The following is a 16,364-nucleotide window of genomic DNA, read 5'->3' as shown; positions in this document are numbered from 1 at the left end:
ATTATTATTTTGTGAAATTAGTTTGATATGCTAATAACTTATATGAACGCTATTTCAACTTTAGAAATTATAATTGTACTGTTACTTTCAAAAAGTAAGTTTGGCTTTTGTGACAAATAAGTTGCAATATTATATTAAAAAAGCTTTAGTACTAAAATATTTAACTTCGTCAAATCCTGTTGTCTTTTGTGCTTCTTAACTTGTATCCAAACCCGAGACTTAATGTTAATAGGAAATACATTGGTATCTACTTGGCCACACGCTCTGTATAGGCGGCCCAAAGACGATCACGGTAATTTATTGCCGCTTGCTGCGGGTTGGAAGCCTGCAGAATGCCACGGCCAACGACTGCGATATCAGCGCCAAGCTGCTTGACAACATGCTCGGGAGTCTGGTACTGTTGTCCCAGCTTATCGACATTCTCGTTAATCTTGACGCCCGGCGTCAACTGTATGAGACCAGGAAAGGCAAAACAGTTGGATGACTGACATACAACGCCAGCCACAAAGTCCACATCGCCGCCCTCGGTGGCAATTTTCACGCTGGTCTCCTTGTATTTGTCATCAATGAGATTGCCACTGGAAGACATTTCGGCCAAGAGAAAAACGCCACGCTCCTCGCCCTCCAGCGCTGCCTTGAGTCCCTGCACTATGCTGCGTCCGGGCAGCGTATGCGCTGTTACCAAATCCGCCCAGCTGGATATTTTATAAATACCCTTGCTATACTGCAGCGACACTGTATTGCCAATGTCCGCAAATTTACGATCCTCCATTAGCACAAAATTGTGTTGTTTGGCCAGCGTTTGTAGGCTGCTGATAAAGCTATCGCTAAAGTCCTCCACAATATCCACATGCGTCTTGAGCAAACAAATATAAGGTCCACACTTTTCTGCCATATCCAAAATATCAGCAGCCTTGGTCAGATCAGCGGCCAGACAAAGGTTCGTTTGCTTGTTAGCCATTAGATTGAACAGTCGCTTAGCCAATGGACTTTTGGCCAAATTGGCGCGTGTCTCATATGTCAGCCTGGTACGCACAAGGTCATTAGCTGCATAAAAACGGGAAACTATCATTATTTATGTGATCTATCATAGTAGCAGGCAATTGATATGATTATAAAGCTTATACTATGGCAGCATATAAAACAAATTGAAAAATTTATGACACTCTCTCGCAGCCCTAATTGAAGCCACTGCTTTGCTGGCAATCAAGTTCATTTGGGGAGGGAGCATGTGATATGTTTCCACTCTGTACACATTTATATCTAGGCAGTGCCTTATCTCACTTACCCCCATCTAAATTAGCCTTATCGCCGCCTACAAATGAGCCATCACTGTTTATCTGCGCCGAGGCAATATACTTGGCCACCGCATCCACCGTCGACTTCTCAATGCGTCCCGCTTCACGCAGCGTGTTGAGCAGAAAAGATAGCGTAAAGAGCGAATGCATGCGTACTCCATGCTTGGCAATGTTGGCGGCACCGCCCTGTTCGCGATCAACCACAACAACAGCATCGGTCACCACAATGCCCTCGCTCTGCAAGTCGCGCACAGTATCCAAGATGCTGGAGCCCGACGTTACTACATCCTCAACAATCAAACAGGTGTCGCCGGCATTGAAGATGCCCTCAATCAGTTTCTTTGTGCCATACGCTTTGGCCTCCTTGCGGCGCACCAACATAGGCGTTGACTGCTGCAGCGACACAATGGTGGCCAGCGGCAGCGCTGTGTACGGCACGCCGCAAACATGTTTGGAGTTCAGTTCTTGGCTCTTGATATGTTCCACCAGCAGATCAGATACTGTTTGCTATCATAAATATCACCATTTTATCATAAATATCATCGTTGTTGCCTGCCTTTCACTCACCATAACATCTGGATAGCTCACAATTACACGCAAATCAAAGTAAACCGGCGAATTAATGCCGACCTTCATTTTAAAGTCGCCAAATTTAAACGCATTTATTTCAAACAATTTAAGCGCAAGCGCTTTCATTTGATTTGATGTTTCAGCAAGCATTTCGGCAATTGTTTAAGCACGACTTGAATCTCTCGAAAGGCACTCCGCACACGTGTAATCAACACGTGTTATCAATGTAAAACAACAAAAACGTATGTTATTTTTTTTGAAAAAGCAATTTTTATAAGCCTTTGGGTGCCGTCCAAATTACCACATATCATCCACAATAAAATTTCGCCGCTATTTGTAAGCTTAGTGTTTGCAAGTACCATCTAGTATAATATAGTGCTCGCGCCTCTTCAATACGCTCGCGAATTTTTGTATTTTTAATTATAAGCTAGTAGCTAAAGCTATAAAAGTTTATTTTTCCATATATTCCATGTATTTCTAATATTTAGATCCATATGGATGTGGAAACAAAAGCGTTAAATTGTGTAAGCAATAATAGTTTTGAAAACAATAAGGGTGACCATTTCAACAGATTATGTTAAAATGGAGCTGTTGGCTCGCTGCTCTGCAAAATATTTAACAGAGCTTAACATAACAGCGTTAATGCACAGTTGCCAACTATCAGCAAAGTACTTAACATTATCTGTTTGGATTTAAATTTATTATTTTGTTGAACGATCATCGCGACGCACCACACACGCGCTCGTTATGCTAAAAAACGTTGTTTATTTTAACTTGTGATAGTTGCAAATAATTTCGAGTATAAATTATAGTCGGTTCGGATATGAAATATTAAAATACTAAATTAAAATGTTATGGTTTTGTGTTGTGAATTATATCCTATAAAAATCAAAGTCAAGTCAATTATAATTTGTGTAACAAATTAAAGAATAATGTGCGTGAATCCAGCAAATCGGATATAAATATGAAATATGTTCATGTGCGCGATTTAAAGTGAAAGATTTAACGCAGATGCAGCATTACCAACTGCAGAAAGTTAAGCACTCTTCCCAAAATTGAAGGGCTTAATAACAACAGATTTGAATGGAATGTTTTTTTTTTTTTTGTTAATTTGCCTCGCCAATGTGATGGAAGTATGTTTTGAGTTCAAACTCGCATGCTGGGCAGAAATGATCATGGGACGTTGGTAAGGCCAATATACAGATAGACAGCGCGCCGGCGACGTCGACCCATATTTCGATTACATTTCATTTACAAAAATAAAAAAGGCGGACTAAACCAACGGCAGCAGCGGCAGCAACCAAAACAACAACAGCAGCAACAACAACACGAAAAACAGCTTTGGCAACAGTACGAAGGCCAAGTTACTCAAGTGCAGGCAAAGAAGTAAAAGATATGCCATAAAAAGGCAGCATAAGTGTATTTTGAAGATACTTTTTCTTGACGTAGCCTCCTCTCTTGGACTGTAGTATTGAAGTCATGCTTGTTTAACGGGCTGCTGCTGCTGCTGTTGATTTCGTTTTTTTTCGATTATTTCTGTTTTTTTCTACTCTTTTTTTTATGACGAATACTATAAGCAATATTGATTAGTTTTACGATGCGAATGCAAATTACGAGAGAAAATGAATAAAACAGTGCGAATATTTAATTGCTCGATACTGTTAGCCACATTTTATTTGATATGTGCAAATAATGCCAGAGAGCCGACTATAGAGTGTGTAAATTTGTTTATGTAACCGCAAATTGATCTATGAACTAGAATTATACAAATAAACGGTCATTAACCCAATTAGGCCAAGCTTGTAGTCTTTGACGTTTTTTTTTTGTGCTATGCTCTTGTGTTTTAGCCATCTCACTTGTCATGTAGCCTGGCTTTATGCTTTGTTGTTGGCCACAGTCAATTACGAGCGAGTTGATAAAGCGGCCAAGTTGTTTATCTTACATCACCTACAACGATAACAATCAGCAGCATACAAATTTTTTATTTAATGTCTGAATTCTCAGCGTGTGTTACTTTCACAAAAGACAACGACGACGACAGTATGCAAAAACTAAATAAATAGCAAATATTTTGTAGCTAAACTGTAAGTTGATGTTCAGTTACAATATAAACTGGCAGGCAAATTTAAAATGCTTTATCGCTGCAACAATCTGTTGGCTTGAACTGTGAGGTCACTTTATAAAGAAGAAAAAAAAAAGTAAAAAGGTCGTGAAAGTATGACACTGAGTTGAGTGCAATGCCTAATCGAACATCTGAAGTGAAATGTCGACCAGACCAACTGGTGGGTACTTTGCTGCTCTGGCTCAAATAAAAACAAAAATGATTTAAGTAGGCCAGCACCAAATCAGTTTGCTGGACAAAGTTAACCAGGCATTAGGCTAAAAAGCGTTAGCTGTATTACGTATTATACTTAGTAGCTCGCTCAGTTGGAATGCTGAGCTTAATAAATATTTTGACTGTTGCATTAACTTACTTATTATTTATTTGTTTGCAAGTTAGTCAGATAAAAGACTGTAGATAAAGCGTAACCGCAGCTGTATATCTATGAATGTGTGTGTAGCATTCAGATGTCAGAAAATAGGTTTTACCTACTGTTTGTAACGAAGCTAAAATGCTCTATAGCTAAATAAATTTCGCTGCTTGTGACCCATTTTCAAGCCTCACATTTAATTAAACAAAATTAATTAAACATTTTATTTGCTGCTAGCTTAATTAATTATCATTATAAGCTCATTCAAGTTTTGACATGTTGTATATAAATTTGCCGACAGTGTTTTTTTTTTTTTGCTTAAAGCGTCAAACCAGCTGCCAACTGAACACTTCAACAAATCACAATAATTATAATATAGGAGCTTACGAGCTGCAGTCTTAGCCATGAGAGCGGACGCTCTGTAGCTGTAACACTATGAAAAATCTATTTTTAAACTATGTATTTCATAGGCCGTTTAATAGCTTGGCTCTTTTGACTGACATCTCTGACAGCGGCTCAACGCCGCGTTGCAGATAAATAAATTGTTTCATCTTTTGTTTTGTTGCCAGCCACTATGATTAATCTGCAGAGCGTTGGAAGCTGCGTGCGCTCAGCAAGTTTTATAAAATTTTTAACACCTCGCAAGAGCTGCAAGCGTCAACTAATATGAACAGAAATTAATTTGCAGTCAGTCGCGGTTCTTTATTTACATAGCCAGAGTCTTAAACAATTAGTTATTGTTAAACGCTTTTGTCTGCATGCTATGAAAGCCTTAACGGTTTCATTTCTTTGTTAACAAAGTGCATTTCCGTTTGGCTAAGCATGCGTAACAAAGTTGCAGAGCCTCTAAGTACAAAAATATCCAACTTGCATATACACTTTGTACATAGTCCAAAGGTAAATTCCTAGTTAGCCTATGCAAGTGTAACGCCAATTAAAACATAATTGCACTAATGAATAATTATAAAACAAAAAATAAACTTTAACGAGGATCGAGCAACGTTTGCTGCATAAAAAGCTCTAAGGCGGCCAAAACAGACAATGGCTAGCCAAGAAAGAAAAGCTCGCCCAACTGCGAGCATTGGCGGCACAGAGCGGATAGATCGACAGTGCAGCAACAACAACAAGAGCAACAGCAACAGCAACATACACTGGCAATCTGGCATTGTAGCTTTTCATAGCTCTCAGTTAAATTCAGTGTGTGATTTGTCGTCGAATCGTTTTGTCTTTGTTGAGGAAGAAATTAGTGAACGATGATGATTTGAATTTGGTTCTCCGTCACTGCCAGATATAGAAATCGTACGACGCGCGACATAAACATTAAGACAAGCGGAAAAGCCTTCGGAAAAGCGTCATGTCTAGTACGAACTGCAATTAGTCTAAGCAACTAAATGTTGCAGCTATAGTTTGTTATCAGACACATAAGCAATTGTGCTATATTTTGTGATTGGCCCAATTCTTATTGAAAAAAAAACAAACGAACGCCGCGTTGCGTCGCGTTTTGTGCTTCGACGTACTAATTCTAATTTTGGAACTATTCCGCGCTATAATTGTCGCCCCCCAAACGCTATGGACAAGTTATATAGCTTATGAAAGCAGCAAATGTAAAGAATGTCTTGAGTAAGCGTTTTGTTTTGAACTATAAATAATACAAATATAATATAGTAGACTATGTGGCTGCCAGGATATAAAGTGAGGACAGCACAAAAGCGTTTAAAATGGTTTAATCTGCACAAACATTTGGTTAAGGGATGACAACGAATCGTAAAAGCATCAACAATTTTATAGTGCGCTATAATTTCTTTATAAACAATTAACGGTAATGCGTAGTCTCAAAATTGAACTCGATAAAGTTCAAATTGAAACGGAAGTAGGTATGTAAATAAATAAACATGGCCACATTTAAGCATTAATTAACAATTATGAGTCTTGCATAGATCAATGGCAACTTCTAAACTTACAAAGTCTGCTCTATGCGCTTCTCATAGCTCCCGGTGTATAGCATAATGTATATAAGTGTTATATACATAACTCTTTGTTTGTATTAGTGATGCCGCAAAACTTTTCTTAATGTGTGCTTTTTGTAAAATTCATTCAACATATACATATGTATTGCTCTCGCTCTCGCTCTCTCTGTCGCTCGCTGTCTCGCTCTTTGATTTAGCGCTCTTTTGTATGCGTTGTCTTCTATATATTCTGTATTGCTTATACTAAAAATATATCTTTGTATGCGTATATAGACGAAATGTTTTTATACATTTGTATGTATAAATATTTACACATTTGTATGTATGTGCGTCTGTTTCTTTGGCTCGGACTCACATTGTGTTTTATGTGTCATTGTGCACTGAGAAAATCTAAAGTCATATCTGCAATTGATTGATATACCCCTTCATATATATATTTCAGCTAAACTGCAGGCATAATGGACAAACGACGTAATACCTTGGATCGTTTTCAGCGTCTGACATTTGGTCGCAAGTCCACGCCGCCAGCAGCTGCAGCTACAGAAACTGCTGCCAAGAGCAGCGGCGGCGCGGAGAAGCAGCGCAAGTCATCGGAGCGTTCGGAGCGCCTCAAAGAGCTGACAGAGCTGCTGCGGGGTGGGGGTGGTGCTGGACGTACATCATCAACGCCCACGCCGCCGCCGGTGCCGCCGCCACGTAAGCCGCGTATCTCAAATAACAATTCCGTGGCAAGCAGCATTGATTTACCGGATGCTTGCGAGCAACATAGGTCAACAGCAGATGACTTGGCTACAGCAATGGCGCACAGCAAACAGAACAACAACAACAACAACAACAGCAGCAGCAGCAACAACAATAATATTGGTGCGGCCGCACGTCTCTTTCAATCGATTAGACCCAACGCCAGTCTCTCCAATCTGGAAGCTTTCATGCTGGGCAATCGCGAGAAGTCCAAATCACCGCCACCCCCAACAGCAGCAGCAGCGGCAGCAGTTGAGGCCAGTTGCGATTGGGCCAGCCAACCGACTAGACCGGAGTCTCAGCGTGTGGGCATCGTGGGTGCAACAACGCCGAAAGGCATTTTACCATTTCGTTCGGTTTCGTTCTCTCAAATCGACTGTAAATCAACTTTAAGTGCTTTGCGCGATCGACTGCGGCGGGACAAGGCCACGGAGGCGCACTCGCCGTCCAATTTGAATACAAGCTCTTCCATTGATTCGGCGCACTCGCTGCCCGGAGAACGCGCACGCACGCCGGAGCCCAACTGGGTTTACATACCGCTAAAGCGCACCGAGCTCTGCATCAATCTGAACTATGGCCAAGAGAAGTCGCTGGAGCATGTGCTAGAGGACGTGCCCGACGCCATACCCGAGGAGGATATTTTCAATACAGACAGCAGCAGCATTGCGGGCGTGCTGCCTGCCACAGCGAGCAGCGTCATAGCAGCGCATGCAAAGATGGAGTCGCTATCGGACACGGTGCAGTCGGAGAGTGAGACTAATGCAGAGGAGACGCCCACAGCGCTGCTCAAAGCGTGTCATCCACCGGTAATACTGGAGCCGTTTAGTGCCAGCAACACAGGCAGCTCCAGCACAGACTCCAATGCGCCCAACATAGCCACGCTGCTGGAGGAGCAGCAGCCGCTGGAGTGCCTGACAGACAACATACTGCAAACCGCCACCACTTGTCTTATACCCGTGCCTGTTTACGAGTGCGCAGCTCAGGAGTGGCTGGAAACACCTGCACAGGAATGGGTGGAGGTTACTCCAGAATTCGACATGGTGCCGCAGACTATGCAGCCGAACATTTCACGCGCCGCCTGCAAAGTTACACAACCGGAAACGCTCACCACGCTGCGCAGCGATCTGCTGCCCACCATTTCGGTCAGCCGCAGCTCCGAGGAGGCCGACGAGCGTGTGCTGCTGCAGAGCCAAGAGTCTGTGGAGTCTGCCGAGCTGCGCGGCAGTCCAGATGAGCTGGAGTGCAAAGATACAATTGCCACGCCACGTCATAGCACATCGGAGCGGCAGAAGCGTCATCTGGACAAGTGCACCAAGCGCAAGGGCATGTACATAGACAACTCGGACTGGCATCAGCCACATCGTCAGCTATCGCTGGACATAAACATAGCCAATTTGGATACGCAAAATAATAATGAGCCAGTGCTGTTTGAGCTGAATACGCCAGAGCTGGAGCGGGATTCGCCTGCCTGGCGCAGCTCGCAGGACAAGTCGCAGCTGCTGAGCAGCTTTAGCTGTCAGAGCAGCGAGGAGAAAGATGATACACCTATTAGAAACATAATGGAATCGCTGTCCGACACTGAGGAGCGCATTAGCTGGAGTCCCACACCCAGTGGCGATGCAGAGCACAAACGCTACTCAAAGCGTCCAGTGCGTGGACCCTATGGCCAAATGCTGGAAGCTGAAATGAAGAAACCCAATCGCCTGCACTTTGAGGAAATTTTAGAAGATTTACGCGAGTCCGATGTGTAAGTTGCAGTCACTACTAAATCAGTCCCATGCTTATTCAATTATTCATTTTTTAGCAGTTTGCACACACGTCGCATTGCCGATGACTCATTGCTGTCCAGCAGCAGCAGCAACTCCATACGCCCCAATATGCCGCAGTACTCCAGCTCCATGCGCGTACGCAAATCCAACGCGTATTTGCCAGTGCCAACGCACACACGCGCCGCTTCGACGCCCTCGCAAATTGAGAGCTCCAGCTTAGCGGCTGCCAAAGATCACGGCACGGCTGTTGGCGCGGGCAAGCAGCCGCAGCATCAAATGAAGCGTGCTGGCTCGGAGGCAACGGCGCTCAAAGCGCTTGCCAAGAAGCAGCCACATCATCATCATCATCATCACCACAAGCGCAGTCTTGATGCGGGCAACAACAACAACAATAACAATAATAATAACAACAATAGCAAGTCAAGGGTTCCCAATGGCGTTACAGTGCCACCCACAGCTGCTTTGTTGGCCGAACTGCTGAAGGGGTCGAGTGAGAATATGTTGGCTGAGCAGCGCCAGAAAAATGTTGCGGTGAGTAACCTAATGCGTAATAAGAAGGTTAGTCATAGACATTAACTTTGGGGCTGCTGCTATTAAATAACATAGTTTATATATTAATTTAGAAATCAAAGCAAAGCAAAGAGTTGCTTAAGCAATTAAAACTTCGCTATTTTTAATACACTGCTGCTGCTGCTGCTGCTGGCAATTGTCAAAACAATTTTATTGACTGCTAGAAAATTTGTTGAAATTAAGTTCCACTGTGCGCTGATCACTTGCGTATGTGGAATAGAAATCTGTTTTGGCTGCTGTTTTGGAATTTTGATGTGCATTTTGCGTACTGCGCAGACGCTGCGCATTGGAAATATGTGTCAGTGTGCTAGCGCCTGTTCCATGCCGCTCCATTCCATTCCGTTCCATTTCATGCCAAGCACTGTGCTGACAAAGCGCTGCTTTAACTTTTAATGTGTGTGTGTGGGCTATTAAGCATTAATTGTGCAATAAAATTGACAAATGTTTTGAGACAACAATTAAAGCGCAAAGTATATAAACGTTTGTTTTAAATCTTGAACTGCCAGTCTGCAAGCAGCATGTGCATAGTTTGTGTTTAAAGGACAATGCTTACATTGAAACGCTTTGTTCAGTTACTTGTAAGCAAAATGCAAAGTATACAAGTTTACCTGTTCGGCGTTTTGGACACTTGTCGCATGCAGTCGCAGGTAATGAGTGCGCTGTATTCCAATTGTGTACACGAGCGAGCGAGCGAGAGCGAGTGAGAGCGAGAGTGAGAGTTCGGCTGTTTGGAAAATGAAAAATGGAAATTAAGTGTGTATTTGGCACAATGGAATGCTTGCTTACTGGCTGTCGGCATATTGAGTAGCACACTTGCAGCTTGCCACCGACAATACACACACAAGTATGTGTGCACACACATACAAACTTATTATGGCTGCTCTCTCCCGCGCAGCAACAGCAACACGGTTCGCTTTTGCCACTGCGCGCGTTTAAATTCTATTTGGTTTTTGTAGCGCGATTGTGTGGCGAAATTTTCTCGTGTTTCGTTTGTTTTATTTTGTGGTATTGTGAAAAAATACAATAACTAAAATTAATAAGTAAAACGCAGCAGCCTAGCGCAGTGTTTAAGTAGTCAAGCGTTTAAACGTTGAATATGCAAATGTTTGCTGCTGTGAAAAAACTTTTTTAATAAATTAAACATACGCATACATACTAAGCAATAGCTGCGTACATACATATAAATGTATATATATAAATGTTGTTGTAACGCGTGTGTGCGAAAACAATTTCTTAAGAAAACAAAAATTATTGCTTGTCAGGCGTACAAAAAAGCAAAAAAAAAGCAGCAGCAGCAACAAACAGTTTTGTTTAGTGCATAATATAAATAATTATGTGTACATACATATGAAATGCTTATACACACACATGCAAACGCATACGCATACATGTAGAAGAGCCTCTTGTTGCGCTGCGCAACTCAATTCAATACAAAATATATATTCTTTTAATAAATTCTATTAATTGAAAATGTGTGTGTGTGTGTGTTGGCTCGTGTGTGTGTGTGTGTGTGTGTAAACTACCACTTGTGGCGCGTGTGTGTGTGTGTTAAAATACAACTACGCATGCATATGCTTGCTCAGTTACGCACAAAAGTATGCTGCATTCAAATCGTAGTCACATACATACATATATGTATATTAGAAAGTTTATTGATTAGTTACCCTTTGCGGCTCCGCAGCTCCTCGAGCTTACTTGACTGCCAATTAAAGCAGTCAATATACGCTCGGTTCAAGTTCTGCCACTTCAGCTACAGCTTCAGCTGCTGCTCCTGCTGCTGCCTCTTCCTCTTCCACTTGCACAACAAGACTCAATTTGAGTGTCATTATCCAAGCCATGGGCGTAACAAGCCACAAAAGCTGACGCTTCAGCGTTGTTGCAACTCAATGAACAGCCAACAACAAGTCAATATCTCTCACTCGTGTGTCTGTGTGTGTGTGACAAGTGGGTTGCTTTAGTGGTTCTCCCACTTAACAACCACGCGTATTCCGCTGTTGTTCCTTTTGGTACGCGTGGCACTCGTGTTACTTGTTTTCGAGTCTTGGCTCTGAGCTGCGGCTGTAGCTGCTGCAACATTTAGTTAGCTGCAACTACGCAAACAGACTGTAACATCGAATCATTATTAAATACAGCTTGACAGTGAAACAAAATACACATACACATACGCACAGATGCCAAAGTTGCACACATACAGTTACAAATGCGCACAGTGAGCTTCGCAGCAGCAACAACAACTGACAAAAGTTACGCAAGTTTGTTTAAAGCTTCGCACTAAGCACAAATTTTTAGAAGTTTACAAAATGTCGCACAATCGCGAGAATCTGCGACTTAGTCTATTGGATTTACAAGCATCGCTGTCAGCCACAGCTGCAGCCAACAGCGCTGTGGATGCAACACAAGCAGCAGTAGCGCCACCAGCATTGAATGCCAACAGCACTAGCACCAGCAGCAGCGTCTCCCAAGCTGTTTCGCTGGCCTCATCCACAGTCGCACGCTTGGGCAAGACTGGCTGTGTGGCTGGGCAGCAGAACGAAAAGTATGATAGGCTTAAGAAAATGACTTCAATCAATTGCTCCGATTCGGAGGATGACTCCGAGCGACGCGCACAGTACGAAATGAATTGCAAATGGAATCTGGGTGGCTACGATGGCGTAAGTTTTGTTTGGGCTGCAAGTTTAAGTTAGCATAACATTTAAGCCTTAAGCATACTTAATCAAAGCTTTTTAATGCTTTGTCCCCACAGGATACGCGCACTTATGTAGTGCAGGAAATCTATCGCATGGAGCAGTCCTATGTGGAGTCGCTGCAAACTGTTGTGCTCAAATATTTAAAAGTGTTAAAGTCTCCGGAGCATGCCAGCATGATTGTGGACACACGCACAGTGGATGAAATATTCTTTATGGTGCCGGACATACTGCAAATCCATGAGAAGTTTCTAGCCGAGCTCAAGCATCGTTTGGACGAATGGGATGTGCAGCAAAAAGTGGGCGATGCGTTTATTGAAACGGTGAGTCAATCATTTAAACAATTGTTTATCTATGCTAATGTTTGTTTGCAGTTCTCCAAGCTGGAAGTGCTGGAGGTATACACATCGTTTGTGAACAACTGTAATCGTGCCAAGAACGCTATACGCTCCATGAAGCATCAGCGACCCTCGTTTGCCAAATTTTTAGAGTCCACAGCGCGTGAGCACAAAGGCAAACTGACGCTGGACAATTTGCTCATCAAGCCAGTGCAAAAGTTTCCCAAGTAGGTGTCACGATCTCAAACATTTGGTTGTATTTTTATTATAATTTTGATTGTCATTGCAGCTACGAGTTGTTGTTTCAACGCCTTATCAAGCACACAGATCACGATCATCCGGATCAGAAGCATTTGCAGGATGTGCTGAAGCTGGTGCATGACATTTTGGTGCATATCAATTGCAAGGAGCGTGAAATAATGGAGAATGGACAGCGCGAGGCAACGCTGCGTGAGCTCGAAGGCGTCATTGAGGGCATGACGGATCTAATAGCGCCCGAGCGTCAGTTCTTGCTGTTTGATTTGGTGTCCATGCCTTCGGGGCAGGGCGCACGCAAGGATCGCGGTTTCTTTTTATTCAATGATCTGCTTGTGCTCACCAGCATCAAAAAACGCAGCGGCACCATACGCAAGCCCAATAGCTCCATATGTCCCGTGTCTGTGGCCAGCACATTGGACACCAACAAATACAAGTTCCTCACCAAGATATCGCTGGACTGTTTGGAAATTGTTAAATGTAAGTTGCCACACTCAAAGCTGAACTTTAAAAACATTTTGTTTATGCACGCAGCTAAAGATGAAAATGTGAAGCGCATTGTTAGCGAAATAGAAAGTCTCTTGGAGGATTGCGGCAAGCTGCAGCAGATTAGCGACATAACAGCAACACTTAAGTACCCGCATCAGTATCTGGAAGATGTAATACGTGAGCTGCATCGCGATATACAACGCCAGCTGGCCGATCGTCAAACAAATGATGCACAGCTCAACGTTTTGGAGTTGACAGTGAGCTCACCGTAAGTGCGCCAGCCTCTCTCTAATAAATTATTAATAATAGCAATTATTAATTTAGCAATGGCAGTCAAAAGTTAACTGTGGTCTTCAACAAAACAGAGAAGCGCGCCATGTGGGAAGAAACCTTCAATGAAGCCAAACAAAAATTAGGTTAGTTATTCAAAATATTGTTATGAACTGTGGGCTAACTTTGTTTGATTTGCAGCCGCGACACTCGAGCGCCATCCCATTCCAGAATTCCTTACATCCATACCCATACGCAAGACGCGCGCGGGTCTGCAGTTCACCTGCGCCTCGGCCACGCTGAGCGACAAGCGCGATGTGTGGGTCTGCAACAGCGACGGCTATGTGGGCCAGGTGTGCATCATGTCGCTGCATCCGGAGCCGAATGTCACCAGCTGCAATGGCGTCTGCAATGCGCGCATACTCTGCGTTGCCTCTGTGCCCGCTTATAGCGCTGCGCAGTCCTGCGCTGGCAAGCAGGATGAGCAGACGCCACCGCAGCATAGCTACACGCAACAGCTGCGTGATTATCGCAAGAGCATCTCGCCCAGCAATCAGCTGCCAGCCATGCTCAAGCCCATGGCTACAGCTACGCCGGAGAAGAAGAAAACGCTGACGCCCGTGGGCAGCAACAATAGTGATACTCAGCTAGATTTAAATTTAAGCTCCAGCGATGATGAAACAGATGCGGCCACATCTGCTGCTGCAGCTGCAGCTGCTGCTGCTGCCGAACAACGCATGCCTAGTCCCTCGCCCTCCAATCATCCCACATATCATAGTCAACAAGTAAGTTTTGTAACCTAATCAAGATGTAACGATTTATAAAATATTTTTTTATAGGACTCCAATCCTGAAGAAAGTGAATGCAATCAGTCAACCATGTGGATTGGCACTGAGGATGGCTGCATCCATGTCTACAACAGCACTGATAATATTCGTATTAAAAAGAATCGTATTAAAATTGAACATCATTCGGCTGTATTTTCTATATTGTAAGTCATCAGCTTTTTAATATTATTGTTGCTAATTCAAAATTTATGCAGATATCTGGACAATCGTGTATTTGTATCTTTAGCAAATGGTGATATTTATGTTTATCTCAGAGATGGTGGTAAGTGCGCTCTACTGACTTTCTATAACTTTTATTACAACTATTAAATTGCAGCTACATCTTGGAACACTTGCTCATCGCATTGTATATCAATTGGCACAGTTACTAGCCCAGTAAACAAATTGCTGAATGTCAATGGCAAGCTCTGGTGCTCCATACAGGGTATAATCAAAGTATTGGATACAGAAACCTTTTCGGTAAGCAGCTGCACATATCTTAAGCTGCCTTAACTAACTAACGCTTATTTTGCATTGCAGGTGATTAATCAAATACAAATATCCTCAGACTCAAAGCCAATTACAAACATGACGGTAGCCAACAATTATGTATGGATATCCATACAAAACTCAGCGCATATTAAATGTTTCCATTGCAATACGTAAGCTTGACTCGCTTAGGCTTTAACTTTTATTAATTTATAATTTATTGTAGCCACCAATTGATTACCGAAGTGAATCTTGCACCCGCCGTTAACAAAATGCTCTCGAACTGCGATGAAATCATTCGTCAGCATAAGGCCGCCTGTCTGCGCGTCACCTCGCTGCTCTGCTGCAAGGATCTGATTTGGATTGGCACCAGCGCTGGTGTGCTGCTCACCATACCAGCGCTGGGCTATGAGAAGGGTGCACCCAATATTGTGCCCACGGGCATTCCTCATGGCCACACTGGTCACGTGCGTTTTCTCACCTTTGTGGAGACGCCCACGCAGGCGCTGGAAGGTGGCGCTCAACCTGCTGCTGCTGCTACAGCACGTGAATCCAGCAGCGGCAACAGCGATGAGTACTCCAAGCAAGGGTGAGCACTTGATAATTTATTAGTCATTTATAATCAATGTTAATGTAGTAAATTATCTCGTGACAGTTCGCTGAAGGGCTCGAAATCCAAAACGGAAACCAACAATATACTCATCATATCGGGCGGCGATGGCTATGAGGACTTTCGCAATTCTGGTGCCAATTCGCTTAGTGAGATTGCCGGACGCGAGGACAGCACCAACCATTTATTGATTTGGCAAATTTGAAGCAGAAGACGTAAAAATCGCTGGCGCTTACTACTTTCGAGATGGAAAAACAACAATTAAATTCCATAGCTCAATATAGAAAGTTGACTGCTGCGATTTTTATGCAACACACACACACAAATATATTTATACACATAGACTTTACTATTAATTTATAAACATGTCAGAACGATTTAACAATTTCTTATGCTACAAATTAATTGGCAAACTACAATCAAAGTTTAATTGCCGACTGGTTCGGTTCGGTTTGGTAGCAAACGTATTCGGTTTATTTTAGTAAATTATCCATAACTATGTATTGTTTAATATTAGCTGATCGATCAGCAATGAACTACTAGTGCCAAAAAAGAGAAATATATAACTTATTGCGCCAAACATTCTGAATGTTATATTCTAATGTATGTTATCGAAAATCCTAGCTAGGCCATATGTGGAGCTATATTCCAAAACACACACACACCCATCAAACAAACAAACATTATTACAAATTATTAGTATAATGCATATTTTTTTAAATGTAATTATTTATAATTTAACTAACTAACAGGCATACATATATACTTAATTATTGTGTATATACATATACATATATAGTTTATAAAGAACAGCAATTAAATTACAATTATATATTCCTCACTTAAAGGTATTTATATGCTAGCTGTAATAAGAACTCATAAAATTTAAACCAAAAACAAAATCACTAAAAACCAAACATTATCTGAATTATTCATATGTTCCCCACGACGTGCTACATAGCGTTAAAGAACAAAAATATACTCACTACTAACGTATTGTGGAGATTGTTAGAGAG

General features: G+C 42.5%; 2 protein-coding genes across 3 annotated transcripts; one reads left to right on the top strand and one right to left on the bottom strand.

Moving 5' to 3' along the window:
* Nucleotides 1-13: 13 nt before the first annotated feature.
* LOC108602853 (uridine 5'-monophosphate synthase) lies at nucleotides 14-2,104 on the bottom strand. The gene is made up of 3 exons (XM_017991127.1): nucleotides 1,866-2,104; nucleotides 1,289-1,805; nucleotides 14-1,047 (listed from the first exon to the last, which is right to left on the bottom strand). The coding sequence occupies exons 1-3, from the start codon at nucleotides 2,016-2,018 to the stop codon at nucleotides 248-250; spliced, it is 1,470 nt and encodes a 489-aa protein (XP_017846616.1). The 5' UTR covers nucleotides 2,019-2,104; the 3' UTR covers nucleotides 14-247.
* A 3,960-nt stretch (nucleotides 2,105-6,064) lies between these two features.
* LOC108602858 (rho guanine nucleotide exchange factor 17) lies at nucleotides 6,065-16,054 on the top strand. Of its 2 annotated transcripts, XM_033293947.1 has the most exons (15): nucleotides 6,065-6,213; nucleotides 6,749-8,794; nucleotides 8,855-9,347; nucleotides 12,130-12,393; nucleotides 12,445-12,635; nucleotides 12,698-13,143; nucleotides 13,198-13,420; nucleotides 13,477-13,568; nucleotides 13,624-14,207; nucleotides 14,262-14,413; nucleotides 14,465-14,532; nucleotides 14,587-14,729; nucleotides 14,790-14,911; nucleotides 14,965-15,327; nucleotides 15,394-16,054. In XM_033293947.1, exons 2-15 carry the CDS (start codon nucleotides 6,765-6,767, stop codon nucleotides 15,551-15,553), a joined length of 5,331 nt encoding a protein of 1,776 aa, XP_033149838.1. In that variant the 5' UTR covers nucleotides 6,065-6,213; nucleotides 6,749-6,764; the 3' UTR covers nucleotides 15,554-16,054. The 2 variants fall into 2 exon arrangements, with proteins under 2 accessions (XP_033149838.1, XP_033149839.1); XM_033293948.1 differs by lacking the exons at nucleotides 6,065-6,213; nucleotides 6,749-8,794; nucleotides 8,855-9,347 and adding an exon at nucleotides 11,356-12,037.
* The last annotated feature ends 310 nt before the right edge of the window (nucleotides 16,055-16,364 follow it).

Source organism: Drosophila busckii, chromosome 3R (genome assembly GCF_011750605.1).
Source record: "Drosophila busckii strain San Diego stock center, stock number 13000-0081.31 chromosome 3R, ASM1175060v1, whole genome shotgun sequence".
In the NCBI taxonomy this organism is placed as follows: Eukaryota; Metazoa; Arthropoda; class Insecta; order Diptera; family Drosophilidae; genus Drosophila; species Drosophila busckii.
Note: the sequence above shows the minus strand (reverse complement) of the source record. Positions and strands in the feature narration are given on the sequence as shown.

What these genes read in the sequence shown, in the direction of transcription:
- LOC108602853 (XM_017991127.1), bottom strand. Translation starts at nt 2,018, where the DNA reads ATGCTTGCTGAAACATCAAATCAAATGAAAGCGCTTGCGCTTAAATTG. An exon ending in TGAGCTATCCAGATGTTATG is followed by an intron (nt 1,806 to 1,865) that starts GTGAGTGAAAGG and finishes TATTTATGATAG; the next exon opens with CAAACAGTATCTGATCTGCT. An exon ending in TAAGGCTAATTTAGATGGGG is followed by an intron (nt 1,048 to 1,288) that starts GTAAGTGAGATA and finishes GTTTTTATGCAG; the next exon opens with CTAATGACCTTGTGCGTACC.
- LOC108602858 (XM_033293947.1), top strand. Translation starts at nt 6,765, where the DNA reads ATGGACAAACGACGTAATACCTTGGATCGTTTTCAGCGTCTGACATTT. An exon ending in CCACATATCATAGTCAACAA is followed by an intron (nt 14,208 to 14,261) that starts GTAAGTTTTGTA and finishes ATTTTTTTATAG; the next exon opens with GACTCCAATCCTGAAGAAAG. An exon ending in GATGAGTACTCCAAGCAAGG is followed by an intron (nt 15,328 to 15,393) that starts GTGAGCACTTGA and finishes ATCTCGTGACAG; the next exon opens with TTCGCTGAAGGGCTCGAAAT.